Genomic DNA, 19,398 nt, shown 5'->3' on the forward strand with positions numbered 1-19,398 from the left:
GCAGAGGGTGGTATGTGTATGGAATGAGCTGCCAGAGGAAGTGGTGGAGGCTGGTACAATTGCAATATTTAAAAAGCATCTGGATGGCTAAATGACTAGGAAGAGTTTGGAGGGATATGGGCTGGGTGCTGGCAGCTGGGACTAGATTGGGTTGGGATATCTGGTCAGCATGGTCGAGTTGGACCAAAGGGTTTGTTTCCATACTGTACATCTCTATTTAAAAGGGACCCAAGAGGAAACTTTTCATCCAGAGGGTGACATGTGCATAGAATGAGCTATCAGAGGAAATGATGGAGGGTAGTACAATTACGACAGTTAAAATGCATTTGAGTAGGAAGGATCTAGAGGGATAAGGATTAAATAATGGCAAATGGGACCAGGTTTATCTAGGACATCAAGTTGGCGTGGATGAATTGGACCGAAATGTCTGTTTCCATGCTGTACAACTCTCTGATTCTATAACTCTAGTCCTGTTGTGTAGCTTTACCATGTTAACATTTCATTTTTAGCTATGCCTCGTGCTATTCTTGCCATGTTTTGCTGCATTCTTCATTGATTTGGATGACAGAAGGGGATATACTATTGCCAAATTTGTGGAAGACAGAAAAATACATGAGAAGGCAAATGATAAGCATGATTCTGCAGGGCAGTATAAACAGGTTAAGTGCGTGACAAAGGGTGGCAAATGGAATATAATGTGGGGAAATTTGAGGTTTTTCTTTCTGGCAGGAAGCATTGAGGACTTGAATATAACTTAAATGGTGAAAGGCTGCAGCACAGAGGGATTTGTGGATCTTTGTGCATAACTCATAAAAAACTAGCATGCAGGTTTTGTAGGTGATACAGAATTCAATGCAATGTTCATCTTTATGGATGTAGATTTGCTTACTGAGCTGGAAGGTGTGTTTCCAGACGTTTAGTAGAAACGTGGTGTGTTGGATCTATCTGGTTTCATTTTTTGGAAGTCTGTCTCCTTAGGCATTCATGCAAAAAGTACAGCGGTTCGTGGGTGGCACTCTGTCGGATGACATAGGTTTCCCATTTTCTGGCCTAATCGTAGCCCTACTCAAAAAACTTCAGAAATCTGGACAAATAATTAAGACCAACTTCCAAGAAGTGAAACCAGATGGATCCAACACACCACGCTTCTACAGATTACCCAAAATTCACAGACCAGGAGCCACCATCAGACCTATAGTCTCGCTACCTGGAACACCAACTTACAGATTGGCCAAGAAGCTACACCAAAGACTAAAACACTTAGTAGAAGACTCATGCCACTCCATCCACTCCACCCAAGAATTCCTGAAGACCATCAAAGACACCATGATAGAAGAGGATGAAATAATGGTCGCCTTTGACATAACAGCCCCGTTTACATTCATCAACATCAACCTGGCCAAGGAAACTGTGACTACATTATTAGAAGAACCAAAGACACACACACCAAACACCACCAACTTCATCGGCAAGGACAATATCATCAAGCTAGTGGACCTATGCCTTACCACTCACTTCATCTTCAACAACAAAACCTACGGACAAACCAACAGAACACCCATGGAATCTCCGATATCAGGGTTCTTAGCGGAGGCAGTAATACAGAGACTCAAATAAACAGCTCTGCCAACCATCCAGCCCAAACTTTGGGTCCGCTACGTGGATGACATCACTAAATGAAACAAATTAGAGGAAACCTTCAAGACCATCAATAATATCCTTTCAGGCATAAAATTCATTAAAGAGGAGGAAACCAACAACAAACTGCCATTCCTAGATGTCACAGTCGAGTGAACAGCCAATGGGAACTTCAAACCAGTGTCTACAGGAAAATAACACATACTGATCAAATACTGAACAACAGAAGCAATCATTCCAACATCCACAAACGAAGCTGCATTAAAACATTATTTCAGCTAGCCACCACACACTGCAGCATAGAGGAACTATGCAGAGCAGAGGAAAATCACTTATACCGTGTATTCGAAAAGAATGGGTACCCAATGAACAAAGTCCACCGATTTCATAGCAACAAACCCCAACAAGCAGACAAAACACATCCGGAAACCTTAGCCACTCTCCCCTACATCAAAGACATCTCGGAAATGACTGCCAGACTATTCAGACCTCTTGGCATCATGGTAGCCCACAAACCCACCAACACACTAAAACAGCAGCTAATGAATGTGGAAGATCCTATACAGACAAGCAAAATTAATGTCATTTACAAAATACCTTGCAAGAATTGTAACAAACACTACATTAGACATACAGGCAGAAAACTAGCTACCAGAATACATGAACATCAACTAGCCACAAAAAGACATGACCCACTCTCACTAGTATCCTTATATACAGATAAGGAAGAACACAACTTCAACTTGGACAACACATCCATCCCAGGACATGCTAAACAGAGACATGCACGAGAATTCCTCGAAGCATGGCATTCCAATCGGAACTCTATCATCAAACACATTGACTTGGATCCCATTTACCATCCTCTGAGAAAAAGAACAGGAAATGACATCACCACAAGAAATGACGTCACCACAGGAAATGGATTCACCGACCCAGTGAAACCTAAACATTTAAATAGAAAGTGGGCCATGTCATCAGCACTTCATCCAGAGGCTCACTGATGATGTTGTCTCGTATGGTGACGAAATGTCTGAAAACAAACCTTCCAGCTCAGCGAGCAAACCTACATCCAGAACCTCAACCTGAGCTACAAATCTTCTCAAAACTTGTTCATCGCTACTTTTATACTCCATTACATTTGAAATAAAGAAGTCTTGCTAAAATTGTATTAGGCCTTTGCTTGAGAAAGCTATGAACAGCGCTGGTCCAATGTGCAAGGTGTTGAAGGAAACCCACTTGGTTCTTCCCAGGTAAAGTGGATTTTTATTATCAGGATGTATTTAGCAGACTTGGCCTGTATTCATTGGATTTTATAAGAATGAGAGCTGACCTGTTTGAAACATAATGGATTTTTAGGAGTCTTGATAGAATTGATGTGGAGAGGTTGTTTCCACTTACGGGAGAGTGTAGGACCAGATGGCAAAATCTCAGAGTAGGGGTTGCCCTTTAAGGAAAGAACTAAGGAAGAATTTCTTCTCTTGGGATAGGGAATCTGTGAAATTCTTTCCTGTAGAGGTAGATAAACAGATTTTTGATGAGTAGGGGAATCAATGGTTATGGTGGAAAAAGCAAGAAAGTGGAGTTGAGGATTATCACATCACCTTTGATTTCTTGAATGGTGGGATATGCTCACTGGTCTGAATGGCCTACTTTTGCTCCTACATTTTATGGTTACTGGACTTACCTGGTACTCTATTTCCTCTAACAACCACCACCCTAACTTCTCAATTGTTGTATCTATTTATCCTCTTACAAGCTGTCAATGAGCTACTGCTAATTTAAATCAGAGAACATGGCAACTATCTGCTGCAACAAAATTCTGGGATTTACATATTAATCAATGGAAACTTGCATCCCTATTCTATTAACAAAGACTTTCTTTGCTGCTAGATTCTGGATTTCAGGACAGATTTGGCCCCAGCCCAGGAATCTCCAGTGCAGAAGCGGGTAATTTTTAATCTGATCAGGGTCAGAAATAAGATTTCTGAATACTTTGGATCAAGAAATTTTTCTGGAAAAGAACAATCTTTCAAACTTTGGTGTAGGTTTGGATCTGTTATAAAGCTGACATTAATATTATTTTCACCTCCTTGATTGCCAAAAATATGAAATTATTGATATTTTGAGAAATAGGTAAACAACAAGGACATTGGTTAGGCCACTATTGGACTACTGCATGCAATCTGGTCTTCCTGATATAGGAAGGATGTTGTGAAATTTGAAAGAGTTCAGAAAAGATTTACGAGGATTTTGCCAGGGTTGGAGGGTTTGAACTATAGGGAGAGGCTGAACAGACCGGGGCTATTTTCCCTGAAGCGTTGGAGACTCAGAGGTGACCTTATAGAAGTCTATAAAATTATGAGGGGCTGAATAGGGTAAACAGCCAAGGTCTTTTCCTTGGAGCGGGGGACTCCAAAACTAGAGGTCATTGGTTTAAGGTGAGAGGGGAAAGATTTAAAACGGGCAACGTTTTCACACAGTGTGTGTATGGAATGAGCTGCCAGAGAAGGTGGTGGAATTACAGCATTTAAAAGGCATCTGGTTGGATATATGAATGGTTTAGAGGAAAATGGTCCAAATGCTGGCAAATGGAACTAGCTTAATTTGGGATAGCTGGTCTTCATGGATGAGTTGTCCCAAAGGGTCTATTTTCATGCTGAATATCTCTGTTACTCTATGAGAAACTGTTTCAGGTAGATTTAAAGCAATATAACACAGGGAAAATGCAAACACACATGAAATAAAAGATTGTACCAAGTGGTCTTCCCTCTGTGCTTGTCTCTAAACAAACAACTAATTGATTACACATGGTAGTTTGGGCGAGTGGTCTAAGCTCTGTTCTCTATCAAGTTGTCTCACTGGTGATGTAGCTGAGGCGGTTTCCGCAAAGAGGCTGGGCAACCTCAAGTTAGGGCAGCACAGTGGGTAGCACTGCTGCCTCAGTGCCAGGGACCTGGGTTTGGTTCTGGCATCGGGTGACTGGTGTGTGAAGTTTGCACATTCTCCCCGTGTCTCTGTGGGTTTCCTCCACAGTCAAAAATATGTGCAGGTTTAGTGGATTGGCCATGCTAAGTTGCCCACAGTGTCTGGGTAAACGCATGGTTACAGGGATGGATGGGGTGGGGGCCAGTGGGATTCTCTTGGGGAGGGTTGGCGTGCACTCGATGGGCTGAATAGCTTGCTTTCACACTTCAATTCGATGTTTCTGTTCTGGGTGCGTCATTATCACTGACTGACATTCATATCCCCCCCCGACATTTTTAAAGAATGTGACAAATTTTGGTAGCAAGTAACCTGTTGTTTTCTCAGGATGATGGTTGAAGGATTCTCTACCGCTGTTTCTTCAGGACATTGTCACACTATTCTCTCTTCCTAAACAAGCAGATGGGACAACATTTCTCCCTGTGTACCGACTGAAACCCAGGAGCAGTGTCTGAACCATGGACATTGTTGGTCCTGAGACACTGTCTCAAAACCCGTTTCCATGGACCGTTATAAAAGGTCCCACCTCCCGCCTCGGACCAACCGTCAATTAGAGTACCGGCCCCGCCCTACACGCTGATCTGCCCAATCACCGTGGCCTCTCTCCTCTTGTCCTAATCATCTTCCATGTGATTAGCATCTGCTTTTGGCCCAATCCCCGCCTCTGACTTGCCAGACCGCTCCGCCCACTGGGCTGATTGGCAGTTCCACCCCGCCCCCGGCCCGGGGCTGACCCACCTATCGCCCCGCCCCTTTCCTCTTTCGCGGACCCTCGCTCCGCTTCGACTGATTGACAGACCTCTCGCCCCGTCCCCGTGTAGCGATTGACAGCCCCCCCAACCCGTGCTCTGATTGACAGTTTCCCCTCACCCCGCCCCCTGCTCTGATTGACAGCCATCCACGCCCCGCCCACCCCCCTTGTCAGGACACTCACTGGCCGGTGGGATGGCAGTACAGGCGGCGGAGTGAGCAGCGTGTCCGGACAGGCATCTCGCTCGGGTGGGGGCGAGGGGGAGACAGGCCGGCGGACAATGACACTGGTGCCTGAAGTTGCGGAGTGAAGCACAGCCTTAGCAGCAAGACTAATCCTCCTGAGTGATGGCCAATGTGCAAGTGGCCGTCAGGGTTCGACCCCTCAGCAAGAGGTGAGGAAGAGAGGGTGAGGGCCGGGGCCAGAGAGAGAGAGAGGGAGGGAAGAAAAGGAGTGAAGGGTGTTAGGAAGAGAGGGAGGAGAAGGGGAAAGAGAGGAGCAAGAGTGGGGCGAGATGAGAGGGTGGAGGCGGCGTGGGGCTGGATGAGTGGGTGAGGGTGAGGAGATGAGGGGGAGGTAGGTGGACCAGAGGGAGATATGGGAGGTGGAGAGGAGGACACAGGAACCAGAGAAAAAGACGGGGGGGGAGAGGGGAAAGGGAAGAAGGACAGAGAGAAAGAGAGAGAAGGGAGGGTGAAATAAACGAGAGGGGTTTCACAGTAGTGAGTTGGAGAGGATGTGGAAGGAAGTTTGGGGGGGGGGGTGTTGGGTGAAGAGTGGAGGGCAGTAGGGTGATGAGATCTGGTTACTGGGTGAGGGAGATTGTGCAGAGAAATCAGGGTGGGTGGGAGAGAGACATCTGTCAAAGTAAGAGTTGGGGCTAAGGAGGAGGGTTAATGATGGGCTCAATGCCAAAGGGGTGGGGAGAATAGAACTGTCAAAATTTGTAAAGTTGGGTGTGTGTTTTTCGGACTGAAATTTGTCAAAGTGCTCTGTGTTTCATTTGTCTCAGTTTAGAGGCTAGATTGCAGTGTAAAGTAGAAATCTCAAATCCACACCCGAACTGATTCTGATAAACTAAATCACTGTTGTGTGAGAGATTGTACAGTTAGATTATTTGTACAACTCCGTGTGTTGTTTTGTTGTTAGAAGAACAGGAAAAGGGCAGACCATCAGAAATCATTGGTTAAAGCTGTCTCTCTTAAAATAAAGTGCTTCCAAATTTGGTTACAACATAATCTGGTTGGCATCTGTTCTGATAATTGAAAGGGAAAGTTAAGTGCTAGCAAGGGTTTGGTAAAGATATAAGTTAATGATCTGTCAGCTAATTATTGCTGAGTTTCAAAGACTGGGTGTATTGTGACAACATCCCTAGAGAAAACGCCAATAACAGCTGAAATGAATGCCGTGCACGTTTGTCCTTCCCCCAACTTTGATCAACAAAGCAACATTATACAATTCTAGAAGTTTGATTTAAACAAAAATATTTAGTTTTATTTTGTATAAAGACTTGGGAGCAAAGCTTAAACAATTCATTGTTAAAATACTGCATAAGTTAGTGTAAGTTTCATCTAAATATCTCTTCACTGTATTTAACGAGCATTTTGTGCCTCAACTTCCCTTCGAGCTCAGTGTTGCTCTGATATTAAAAATGGAAAATGAATCTGCAGCGAAGCAATGAGGGGCACTCAGTAAGGAGCTGGGAAGAGTTCAAATCTAACATGTACCCTTTAGAGGGAAATGTAGGAGCAATAAGTTCAGAGAACCCTGGATGTCTAGAACAATTCAGGACTGGATGAAGAGGAAGAATCGGGCTTCCTCTTCATCCAGTCCAAAGGAAACAATTCATTGGCGACCCAAGAGGAATATAACAACTGCAAAAGGGAACTTAAAGCAATGAGAAGAGCAAAAAGAAGGCATGAGAACAGAATTAGAGTGAATCTTAAGTTACTTTATAAATGCATTAACGGGAAGAGGTTAACCAGGGAAAGAATGGAGCCCATTAGGGGTCTGAGGTGGGAGGAGGGATCGTGAAACTGCAGGATATTGGAAAGATATTGAATAAATGCTTCTCTTCTGTCTTCACTCTGGAAAACGAGATTGTACATACAGAATTCAGGAAGAGGGACTGTTAAGTACTTGCACAGTTTGAACTAGGTAATGGAGAGAGATTGGAAACTGTCGGGCTTAAAAACAGACAAATCCCCTGGTCTGGATGAATTGCATCCAAGGCTGCTGTGGAACGCAAGGTTGCAGGGGCTCTGACACACAAACGTTTAAACTTAAAAATCACACAACACCAGGGTATAGTCCAATAGGTTTATTTGGAATTTTTAATTCCGCTTTAGCCACAGGGAAAGCGCCAGAGGACTGCTAATGTGGTTTTTGGGAGGGGTGGTAGAGATTAGACTCCCTACTGTATGGAAACAGTCCATTTGGCCCAACAAGTTCACACTGATCCTCTGAAGAGTAACCCATCCAGACCCATTCCCCGACCTTGTATTTAACCCTGCACCTAACACTGGGCAATTTAACTTGGCCAATTCACCTGACCTGCACATCTGGAAACCGGAGCATCCAGAGGAAACTCACGCAGACATGGGGAGAATGTGCAAACTCCACACAGACAGTTACCTGAGGCGGGTATCGAACCCAGGTCCCTGGCGCTGTGAGACAGCAGTGCTAACCACTGAATAATGCTAACTTTCTACTCTACAGGTATAGTGATTTTTCATTAGCGATCTTCCTTAGTACCATTTTCTGTAACATGAGGTTGCAGAGGAACACAACTGTGGCATTATAGCAGAACGATCTGTAAAAGAATAAAGAAAAAAAAGCAAATTACAGAGCATAGGAATAAATTAGCAAATAGAAAATAAAAAGTTCAGAATAACAGTTCTTCCAACCCAATCCACGTTGGCACCTAGCCTCTAGTCTTCTCCAGGCCTCACCTTTAGGTTCTCGAGACAGGGAGAATGTTCTGGAATCATCTTGAGACTCTACCGAGGCCATGCCAAGCCGCTGAGAGATAGCCATGACTGGCAGCCACTCTAGGCTGCTGAAAGACTGCCAGGTCGGGCTAAAGCCAGGAGTTCAGAACATCACCAAGAAGGGAAAAACATAGGAGAAAAAAATAGAAAAGAAATGGACTGAGTGATCGAGCTCAAATTGAGGTGTCATACCCCGTGGCCATCTTCAATCTGCAGGTATTTAATACCGATAAGTGCAAGGTGGTGCACTTTGGAAGAAGCAGCAAGATGAGGGAATATTTAATGAAAGGCAGGACATCGGATAGCTTACAAGAATGGAAGGATCTTCGGATAATTACTCTCAGATCCCTGAAGTCAGCAGAGCACGAGAATAGGATAGATAAGGCATACCAGACAGTTGCTTTCATCCGTCATTGCATAGAGTAGAAGAGCAAAGAGGTAATATTGGATTTGAATGTAGCATTGGTCAGACCACAGCTGGAGTACTGTATGCAGTTCTGGTCACCTCACTACAGGAAGGATGTGATAGCACCAGCGGAATTACAGAGGAGATTCACCAGGATGTCATCTGGGATGGAGAAACTGAGCTATAAGGAGACATTTGGGAGGCTTGAATTGTTTTCTTCAGAGCAGAGAAGCTGGAGAGGAGGAAGTGGGGCCATGATTGAGTTGTGTAAGATTATGAGGGATATAGAGGGTGAGGATTATGAGTGATTAGAGAGCAGCTGTTTCCCCTTTGAGGATTCAATCATGAGAAGGCATAGTTTTAGGGTAAGGGACAGTTGATTCAGAGGGGATTTGGAGGGGGAAAGTCTTTTTCACTCAGCAGGTGGTGGGAATCTGGAATGCACTGCCTTGGAAGGTAGTGCAGGCTAGGAATCTTACAACCTTTAAAAGTACTTCAAATATCATAATATTCAAAGATATGCAAGAAGTTGGGATTAGCTCACTTTTATGTTGCTGCAGAGTTGGTGGGCCTTTTCTGCACTGTATGAGTCTGTGATTTGGAGATTGAACTCTGGGTCAGTGGGGATTGCTGTTCAAATATACTGCAGAGAGATGCAGGGTTTGTCGTTCGCTGAAAACTGTAGACAGTGACTTTAAAAGGAGATTGCTTACAGATACTTGCCTTAGTTGTAAAGGGGCCAAAATTCCAGTTGTTAATCAAGCCAAAAACTGAACTGAATTAAAAAGAAACAATATCCTTCCAGCTCTCCTTCCTTTAAGCTGCTTTAAAAACTTGCATTTGACCGAGCTTCTTGTCACTTATCTTGTGATCACACTCAGGCGAACTTCCTTGGATTGTATTACTGTATTAAAAGGCCACATTAAATTCTGTTATCATTTAAATTTGCAAAAAAAAATCAGGAACCCTCCCAAGTTCTGGTTGTGCTTTTGCTTTGTTAGGTATTTCTTTTATTATGGATTTTTTTTGTGTGTAAATGCTTGAGAAGAAGATAAAGGCAAATTCCCTGTGCTTCACCGAAGTTCTTTTGGAAATACTTGTTAAAACAATTCCATGCGACTAGTCTGCCAAATGGAAAAAAAATGTGGATTCTGCAAATCTTAAATCAAGGCAGAAAATTCTGGAAATGCTGAGCAGATCAGGAGAAAGAAACAGATTCAACATTTCAGGTCAATGACTTTTCATGACTGAACCCTTTGTGGTTCTGTATCAATATTTTCAACTTCGACCCCTGTGAAATACTTGGAAGGCTGAAGCATACAAAATGAAAGTTGTTAAAGAAATCTTTTAAAATATGGTAAAGAGAAGATAGAATTGCTGAGAATGTGGTTTGTATCATCCAGTGACTTCAATAAGTACCTTTAAAGACAGCTGAGTCCTACTAACTGTATGCCGAATTTTTGTTCAGCTCTGAGGAATGTTGGCTCACTTTTTTTAGCTAGTGAAGTGAGTTTTGATCTTAATAGTTAGCACATTGTGGTTACAATTGCAGTGTGAAAACAGTTGTTCAGCAAAACTATCCTATTGTTTTGGCTTTTATTAATATTTGTTCATGGGGTGTAGGCATTGTTGGTGGAATCAACATTTATTGCCGATTGCTAATTGTCCCTTAATTGAGTGACTTTCCATTTCAGAAGCTGTGGAGTATCGACCACGTCCCAGTAGCCTTGGCATGTGGGTCAGATTAGGACAGGAGTGAACCGCGTAGATTTTTCAACAATTGGCCATTGGTCACCATGAGGCCAGCTTTTAATTCCAGATTTGTAATGAATTCAGATTTCATCATCTGCTATGGTGGAATTCAAATGTATGATCCCAGAGCAGTCTAGGGTCTGCATTACTAAACCATTGATAATACCACTGCGCCACTGCCTGTCCAGAAGCTACTTGTGCAAACCAAGTGGTTTTTTTCAGCAATTGCTCCTGGATGTGTAAGTACTGCTAAAATGAAGCCTAGACCCTGGGTGCTTTTCTTTCTACTTTCGGTCACAGAATACAGTGGGAAACAGACCTCAAGCATTCTTCAGTTGGTTCTGATATAACGCGATCATAGAATAGAGTTGAATCATAGAAATCCTGCACTGAGGAAACAGGCCATTTGGTCCAACAACTTAATACTGACCCTCCAAAGAGTAATCCACCCAGACCTATCCAGTCCTTGCCATGAACCACCACCCTCTGTCTTCTTTCAGCGAGCCAATTCACTAAATCACCTAACTCCATATTTTGTGCAATAGCCTACTGTGTGGAATCTTATCAAATGCCTTACTGAAGTCCTATTATCTTGTCTGGGGTGAGTATCTCTTTCTTTAAACCATAACAGTTGACCACTCTGGTGTGACCATGGCTAGCCAAATGTAGTAGGAGAAAGTGAGGACTGCAGGTGCTGGAGATCAGCATCGAGAGTGTGGTGCTGGAAAAGCACAGCAGGTCAGGCAGCATCTGAGGAGCAGGAGAATCAACACTTTGGGCATAATCCCTTCGTCAGGAATGAAGCTTGTGGGCCAGGGGGATGAGAGATAAATGGAAGGGGGGTTGTGCTGGGGAGAAGGTAGCTGAGATTGCAATAGGTAGCGTAGCTGAAGCTGAGGGAGAAAGAGATAGGTCGGAGAGGAGGGTTAAGCGGATAGGTGGGAAAGACAATGGACAGGTCAAGAGGGCGGTGCCAAGTTGGAGGCTTGGGACTGGGATAATGTCGGGGGAGGGGAAATGAGGAAACTGGTGAAATCCACATTAATCCCATGTGGTTGCAGGGGTCCCAAGGCGGAAAATTAGCCTTTCTTCCTCCAGGTGTTGGGTGGTTAGGGTTTGGGGATGGAGGTGGCCCAGGACCTGCATGTCTGAGGGGGAGTTGAAGTGTTCAGCCACGGGGTGTTGGAATTGGTGCCGATGTCCCAGAGATGTTCTCTGAAACGATCCGCAAGTTGGTGTCCTGTCTACCCAATGTAGAGGAGACCACATCGGGTTCAACGGATATAGTAGATGACATTTGTGGAAGTACAGGTGAATTTCTGTCGGATTTGGAAGGATCCCTCCAGTACACCACCTCCACTTCCCACACTTCCGCCCTTGAATCCCACCTCTCCCAATGCAATAAGGACAGAATCCCCCTTGTCTTCACCTTCCGCCCCACCAATCTCCGTTACATCGCATCATCCTCTGCCACATCCGCCACCTACAAAGAGACCCCACGACTAGGGATATATTTCCCTCCCCACCCCTGTCAGCGTTTTGGAGAACTGTTCCTTCCGCGAGTCCCTTGTCAGATCCACGGCTCCCACCAGCCCACATCCCACCTTCCCTTTCACTGCAAGAAGTGCAAAACCTGCGCCCACACCTCCTCCCTCACCTCTGTCCAAGGCCCCAAGATATCTGACAGAAATTCACTGTACTTCCACAAATGTCATCTAGTGTATCAGTTGTACCCGATGTGTTCTCCTCTACATCAGGGAGACAGGGTGCCAACTTGTGGATTGTTTCAGAGAAGATCTCTGGGACACCCGCACCAACAAATGGGGCAGCAGTGGTTAGCACTGCTGTCTCACAGCGCCAGGGACCGGGTTCGATTCCAGCCTCTGGCGACAGTCTGTGTGGAGCTTGCACATTCTCCCCATGTCTGCGTGGGTTTCCTCCCACAATCCAAAGATGTGCAGGTTAGGTGAATTGGCCATGCTAAATTGCCCGTAGTGTTCAGGGATGTGTAGGCTAGGTGCATTAGTCAGGAGTAAATATAGGGTAGGGGAATGGGTCTGGGTGTGTTACTCTTCGAAGGGTTGGTGTGGACTTGTTGGGCCGAAGGGCCTGTTTCGTAGGGATTCTAATTCTAATTCTAATTCAACCAATCCCACCGCCCTGTGCTGAACACTTTAACTCCCCCTCCCGCTCCACCAAGGACATACAGGTCCTGGGCCACCTACATCACCAAACCCTAACCACCCAATGCCTGGAAGAAGAACACCTCATTTTCTGCCGTGGGTCCTGCAACCACATGGGATTACTGTGGGTTTCACCAGTTTCCTCATTCCCCCCACTCCACCTTTTCCCAGTCCCAAGCCTCCAACTCTGCACTGCCCTCTTGACCTGTCCATTGTCTTTCCCACCTATCCTCTCTAACCTCCTCTCTGACCTATCACCTTCTCCCCCACCTTCATCTAGCTATTGAATTCTCAGTTACCTTCTCCTCGCCCCCCACCCCCCCATCTCTCAGCCCCCTAGCCCACAAGCTTCATTGTTGACAAAGGGCTTATGCCCAAAACATCAATTCCCCTGCTCTTTGGATGCTGCCTGACCTGCTGTGCTTTTTCAGCACCACACTCTCGACTCTGGTCAAATGTAATCACTGTTAAAGGGTAGAAAATGCTTAGTTTAGGCATCAGAGCTTATTGATATATAGAATCATTACTGCACGTTTAACAGTGTACCAGATGAGAGGTATTCCAATATCAGCATTCAAGATCAGCTATAAATCACTTAGATTGCCAATGGGTCGATGGGTTAAACTTGCTGCTTCACAATACGTTTGACATGCAGTTGGGGCATCACAGCACTTAGTTAACCTATCAATGCCTTTTAACAGTCTATTGGAAGGATTTTACTAAAGCAATTTGTTGATTTACACAACAGACTGTCTCTGACTTAGCATTCATAAGATCAGAAGTGGGGATGTTCGCTGATAGCTGCACAACGTTCAGCATCATTTGTGACTGCTCAGATACTGAAGCAGTCCACGTCCAAATGCAACAGAACCCGAACAATATCCATGCTTGGGTTGACAAGTAACATTAGTGGCACACAAGTGTCCAATAAAAACCATTTTCAACAAGAGAGAATGTCATCATTGCCCCATGACATTGTAAGGTACCTCCATCACTGAATCCCCCGTTATCAAAATCTTGGGAGTCATCACTGACCAGAAACTAAGCTAGATTAGTCAAATAAGTATGTGACTACAAGATCACATGAAACAGCAATTCACCTTCTGATTCCCCAAAGTCTGTTCACTATCGACATGGTGCAGGTCAGGAGTGTGATGGAAAGGAACCCCCTTGCCAGGATGGATGCAGCTTCAACAACACTTATGAAGCTTGACACAATCCAGGACCAAGCAGCTCGTTTTGATTGTTTCTGAATGTGGTGCCATTCAGTTACTCGATAACCAACACTCAATCACAGTAGTGTGCACCATCTGCAAAATGCAGTGCAGAACAAAGAAAAATCCTTAGACAACACCTTCCAAACTCACGAGCAGTACCATCTAGAAGAACAAGGGCAGCGGATACATGGGAATACCATCACCTGCAAGTTTCCCTCCAAACCACTTAATATCCTGACTTAAAGAATCTGAGAATTCTACAGTGCAGAAGGAGACCATTTGACTCATCGTGTCTATATTGAATCAAAGAGTTGGAAAGCCCAAGATGCTTCCTTGCTTTACAATGCTGGTTACTGCATAGACAAAGGACATCCAACCATACAGTGGGAACAAGAATTTGGCAAATGTCTTTAGTTCATTCTGATTTGGAGAGCAAGTTCCGCAGACCAGGTTGACAGTGTCAAAAGCTTTGTTTCTTAGAATCCCCACAGTGTGGAAACAGGCCATAGTTCAAGCTATGGAAATGTAGACCCTGATGTTGCTCTTTTTTTTCTTCTTAATGTTGTCTTACAAATACATCACTTGTTCCACAGTCTGGACCAAAACCACATTGATTCCAGGAGGCTGTTTACAAGGTGGTTTAATGGATTTTGCGAAAGATTTTTCCTGCTATTGACAGAAGACTCATTCCTCAGTGGTTGTTGCACCCAGTTTTGGATCCTACAGTAGTTCTTCTATAACGTGATTAGATTATAACGTGATGTTTGCGTTCTTGTGCAACCCCACATTATAGAAAAATTGTGCTTTAAAAACACCATTTCAAGTGTGGATTTGGATTCCAGATTTTTATTGAATTCAACATTCACCATCTACCATGGCAGGATTTGAACCTGGGTCCTCAGACATTATCTGGGTCTCTTGTTTAGTTGTGTAGTAATGTTACCATTAGACCATCATCTAGGCACAATGAAATGTCCTGACACCTAGGAGGGAGTACTTCAACTGAGCCACAGCTAACACATTACCACTGCTATCATTTGTTATTAAGTGTTTGGTATTCTCGTCCTGATTATAAACAGTCATTTAGCTCCAGCTTTTCTGGTTCAAAAAAATCTCTTCAATTAAAAAGATTACTTTTGCCTTTCAGGCAACAAGGGAATGAGGAACGAAGTTGATCTGTACAGAGCTAAGGTGATCAGTTTCGACACAGAAAACTGACCTTTTTGATGCCAACCTTCTCGTGTTATATATGCTGAAGGTGTAATAAGATCAGGCGTGTACTCTTGGGTTCAAAACCCAAAAGCAAATACTTAATAAATAGCCATCTCAACTTGTTCAGTTATTTATGTTTAATTTAGCTGCTTAAACTGGCTAGCCTATATATTACTAGTTTTGAACATTTTTCCTCGTCTCCTGGTTTGCAGGTTTGTTACTGGAGGTTAGCTAGTCTTTTGGTGTAATGCAGGTAAACCTCAGCGTTGTACCTGGATCAAAGGCATGTTGAAAGCTCAATGAAGAGAATGCAGCATTTCAGGTTCTTCTGTTTGCATTTATTGATGGTCCAGTTGAAGCTTCGTTTCTCTGGAGTTTATTTCTGATTTGTTGTCATTGGTTTTGACTCTGTGTTCCTTGGACACAATTTAAATAAAACAAATTAATATTTAAAAGGTATTATTAAAAAACAAAATAAACCTTCTCACATTTGAAATTCTCACATTCAAAGACTAATGTTTTGCTAGTAGATTTTAGTGCCAGCTATCATTTTAATTAGTTATTACATATCTTTACAATAGAGGAACCTCCCACAGTACTTGACTTGTGCAAAAATGCCTGATTAATTGAGGCGGCACGGTGGCTCAGTGGTTAGGTCCGGTGAATTGGCCATGGTAAATTGCCTGTGGTGTTAAGTGCATTTAGTCAGAGGGAAATGGGACTGGGTGGGTTACTCCTCAGAGGGTCGGTGTGGACTTGTTGGGCCGAAGAGCCTGTTTCCACACTGTAGGGAATCTAATCTAATATGGACACAGAGTCTGGAGAGAGATTAGGAGTAATAACTAAAACTGTGGTCTAAGAACCAAAGGTTAAAAATGACCTCAAGGAGAGGTAAAGATATATTAGATAGAGGCCATTCAACCCATTGACCCTCTGAGTAGAGTATTGGGCTGGTTAAGCATGGAGGCAGTAATGCTATAAGGGAGAGTTAGAGACACAGCTGGGCTTGGTAGAGTGAAGAGATGGAACTAAGTGAACTTTGCAATAGAGAGCTCATGGGTTTGGACAATTAGCTGAATTGATATTATTGCTTCTCATTCCAAGACTAGCATTTGTCCCTGTACAAATCATGAGTATGACATCAGTTAATATAAACTATCTGAATGATATTAAATGTTTCACATGTTAAATGTCACATTGGTCTCGTGTTAACATGGGCATGGGTCTGCTGTACTGAGAGATACAGTCTTTCAGATCAAACGTTAACATAGAAAAACATAGAAGAATACAGCGCAGTACAGGCCCTTTGGCCCTCGATGTTGTGCCGATCCAAGCCCACCTAACCTACACTAGCCCACTATCCTCCATGTTAAACAGAGAACCAGAATGTTTTCAAGTCGACAAAAGTGCTGTCACAACTAAGATAGCTAGATTGTAAAGGATAGAACTAGAGCCTAGCAAATGCCTATTTAAATTTCTTAGAGAGACAAATTCAACGAGCATGATTTCAGTATGGGGTTCTTTCTGGGGACGGTGGGACCTCTATAAACAGGATGGTCTACACCTGAACCTGAGGGGAACCAGTATCCTTGGGGGGAGGTTTGCTAGTGCTCTTGGGGGGGGTTTAAACTAACTCGGCAGGGGCATGGGAACCCAGATTGTAGCTTCAGGGTGCAGGGCCTGGAGTGTAGGGAGGTGAGGAACATGGCATCAATTTCCAAGGAGGGTGCCTGTAAACAGGGAAGTGGCTTGAAGTGTGTATACTTCAATGCAAGAAGTATACGAAATAAGGTAGGTGAACTTGCAGCGTTGGTTGGTACCTGGGACTTCGATGTTGTGGCTATTACGGAGACATGGCTAGAACAGGGACAGGATTGGCTGTTGCAGGTTCCGGGATTTAAATGTTTTAGTAGGGTCAGAGGTGGGGGTAAAAGAGGGGGAGGTGTGGCATTGCTTGTCAAAGATAGTATTACAGCGGTGGAAAGGACGATGGATGAGGACTTGCCATCTGAGGTAGTTTGGGCTGAGATTAGGAATAGGAAAGGTGAGGTCACCCTGTTAGGAGTCTTTTACAGGCCTCCTAATAGTCCTAGAATCATTGAAGAAAGGATTGGGAAGGTGATTCAGGAGATGAGTGACAGTAATAGGGTGGTTGTTATGGGGGACTTTAACTTTCCTGATATTGATTGGGAAAGCTATAGCTCAAGTTCGTTAGATGGGTCAGTGTTTGTTCAATGTGTGCAGGAGAGTTTCCTGACACAATATGTAGACAGGCCAACAAGAGGTGAGGCCATACTGGATTTGGTTCTGGGTAACGAACCAGGCCAGGTGTTAGAATTAGAGGTAGGTGAGCACTTTGGGGATAGTGACCATAATTCGGTGATTTTTACACTCGTGATGGAGAGGGATAAGTGTGTACTACAGGGCAAGAATTATAGCTGGGGTAAGGGAAATTATGATGCGGTGAGGCATGACTTAGGATGTGTGGCTTGGAAAAGTAGACTCCAAGGCAAGAGTGTAAATGATATGTGGAACTTGTTCAAGGGGCAACTATTGAGTGTCCTTGATAATTATGTACCTGTCAGGCAGGAAGGAAAGGGTCGTGCGAGGGAGCCGTGGTTTAATAAGGAATTGGAATCCCTTGTTAAATGGAAGAGGGCGGCCTATCTCAAGATGAGACGTGAAGGTTCAATTGGGGCGATTGAGAGTTATAGGGTAGCCAGGAAGGACCTGAAGAGAGAGCTAAAAGCAGCAAGGAGGGGACATGAAAGGTCCTTAGTAGATAGGATTAGGGAAAACCCTAAGGCTTTCTATAGGTATGTTAGGAATAAAAGAATGACTAGGGTAGGAATAGGTCCAGTCAAGGATAGTAGGGGGAAGTTGCGTGTGGAGGCGGAAGAGATTGGGGAGACACTGAATGAATACTTTTCTTCAGTATTCACTCAGGAACAGGGCATTGTTGTCGATGAGAATACTGAGGCACAAATAAGTAGAATGGATGGCTTTGAGGTATGTAGAGAAGAGGTGTTGGAAATCCTGGAAAAGGTGAAAATAGATAAGTCCCCTGGGCCTGATGGCATTTATCCTAGGATTCTCTGGGAAGCAAGGGAGGAGATTGCAGAGCCATTGGCCTTGATTTTTGTGTCCTCTTTGTCTACAGGAGTAGTCCCAGAAGACTGGAGGATAGCAAATGTGGTTCCCTTGTTCAAAAAGGGGAGTAGGGATAGCCCTAGTAACTATAGGCCGGTGAGTCTCACTTCTGTTGTGGGCAAAGTCTTAGAGAGAATTGTAAGGGATAGGATTTATGCACATCTGGATAGGAATAATGTGATCAAGGATAGTCAGCATGGTTTTGTGAAGGGCAGGTCGTGCCTCACAAACCTTATTGAATTCTTTGAAAAGGTGACGAAGGAGGTTGATGAGGGGAAAGCGGTAGATGTGGTATATATGGATTTTAGTAAGGCGTTTGATAAGGTTCCCCATGGTAGGCTACTGCAGAAAATACGGAGATATGGCATTGAGGGTGAGTTGGAGGTTTGGATTAGGAATTGGCTGGATGGAAGAAGACAGAGGGTAGTAGTTGATGGCAAAGTTTCTTCATGGAGTGCCGTCACTAGCGGTGTTCCGCAAGGATCTGTTTTGGGACCATTGCTGTTTGTCATTTTTATAAATGACCTGGAAGAGGGGTTAGAAGGTTGGGTGAGCAAGTTTGCGGATGATACGAAAGTCGGAGGAGTTGTTGACAGTGAGGAAGCATGTGGCAGGTTACAGCAGGACATAGAGAAGCTGCAGAGCTGGGCAGAAAGGTGGCAGATGGAATTCAATGTAGCTAAGTGCGAGGTGATTCACTTTGGGAAGAATAACAAAAAGATGGGGTACTGGGCTAATGGTCGGATACTTGGTAGTGTGGATGAGCAGAGGGATCTTGGTGTCCATGTACACAGATCTCTGAAAGTTGCCACCCAGGTAAATAGTGCGGTGAGGAAGGCATATGGCGTACTGGCTTTTATTGGTAGAGGAATTGAGTTCCGGAGTCCTGAGGTCATGATGCAGTTGTATAAGACTCTGGTACGGCCGCATCTGGAATATTGTGTGCAGTTTTGGTCGCCATACTATAGGAAGGATGTGGAGGCATTGGAACGGGTGCAGAGGAGGTTTACCAGGATGTTGCCTGGTATGGAAGGAAAATCGTATGAGGAAAGACTGAGGCACTTGGGGCTGTTTTCACTAGAGAAAAGAAGGTTTAGGGGTGACTTGATTGAGG

At 44.2% G+C, this 19,398-nt stretch overlaps 1 protein-coding gene across 1 annotated transcript in view; it reads left to right on the forward strand.

Annotated features, from left to right (window-relative positions):
• Window positions 1-5,589: 5,589 nt before the first annotated feature.
• The window catches only part of stard9 (StAR-related lipid transfer (START) domain containing 9), a 299,291-nt gene continuing 285,482 nt past the window's right edge, over window positions 5,590-19,398 (forward strand). The window contains exon 1 of the mRNA XM_043698518.2: window positions 5,590-5,768. Within this exon, the coding sequence (XP_043554453.2) occupies window positions 5,722-5,768 (47 nt within the window). The 5' untranslated portion in view covers window positions 5,590-5,721. The remainder of the gene's footprint in view (window positions 5,769-19,398) is intronic.

The sequence above is a fragment of the Chiloscyllium plagiosum genome, unplaced genomic scaffold (assembly GCF_037043375.1).
Source record: "Chiloscyllium plagiosum isolate Xiang-an unplaced genomic scaffold, Cpla_swu_hap1 HiC_scaffold_8, whole genome shotgun sequence".
Taxonomy (NCBI): Eukaryota; Metazoa; Chordata; class Chondrichthyes; order Orectolobiformes; family Hemiscylliidae; genus Chiloscyllium; species Chiloscyllium plagiosum.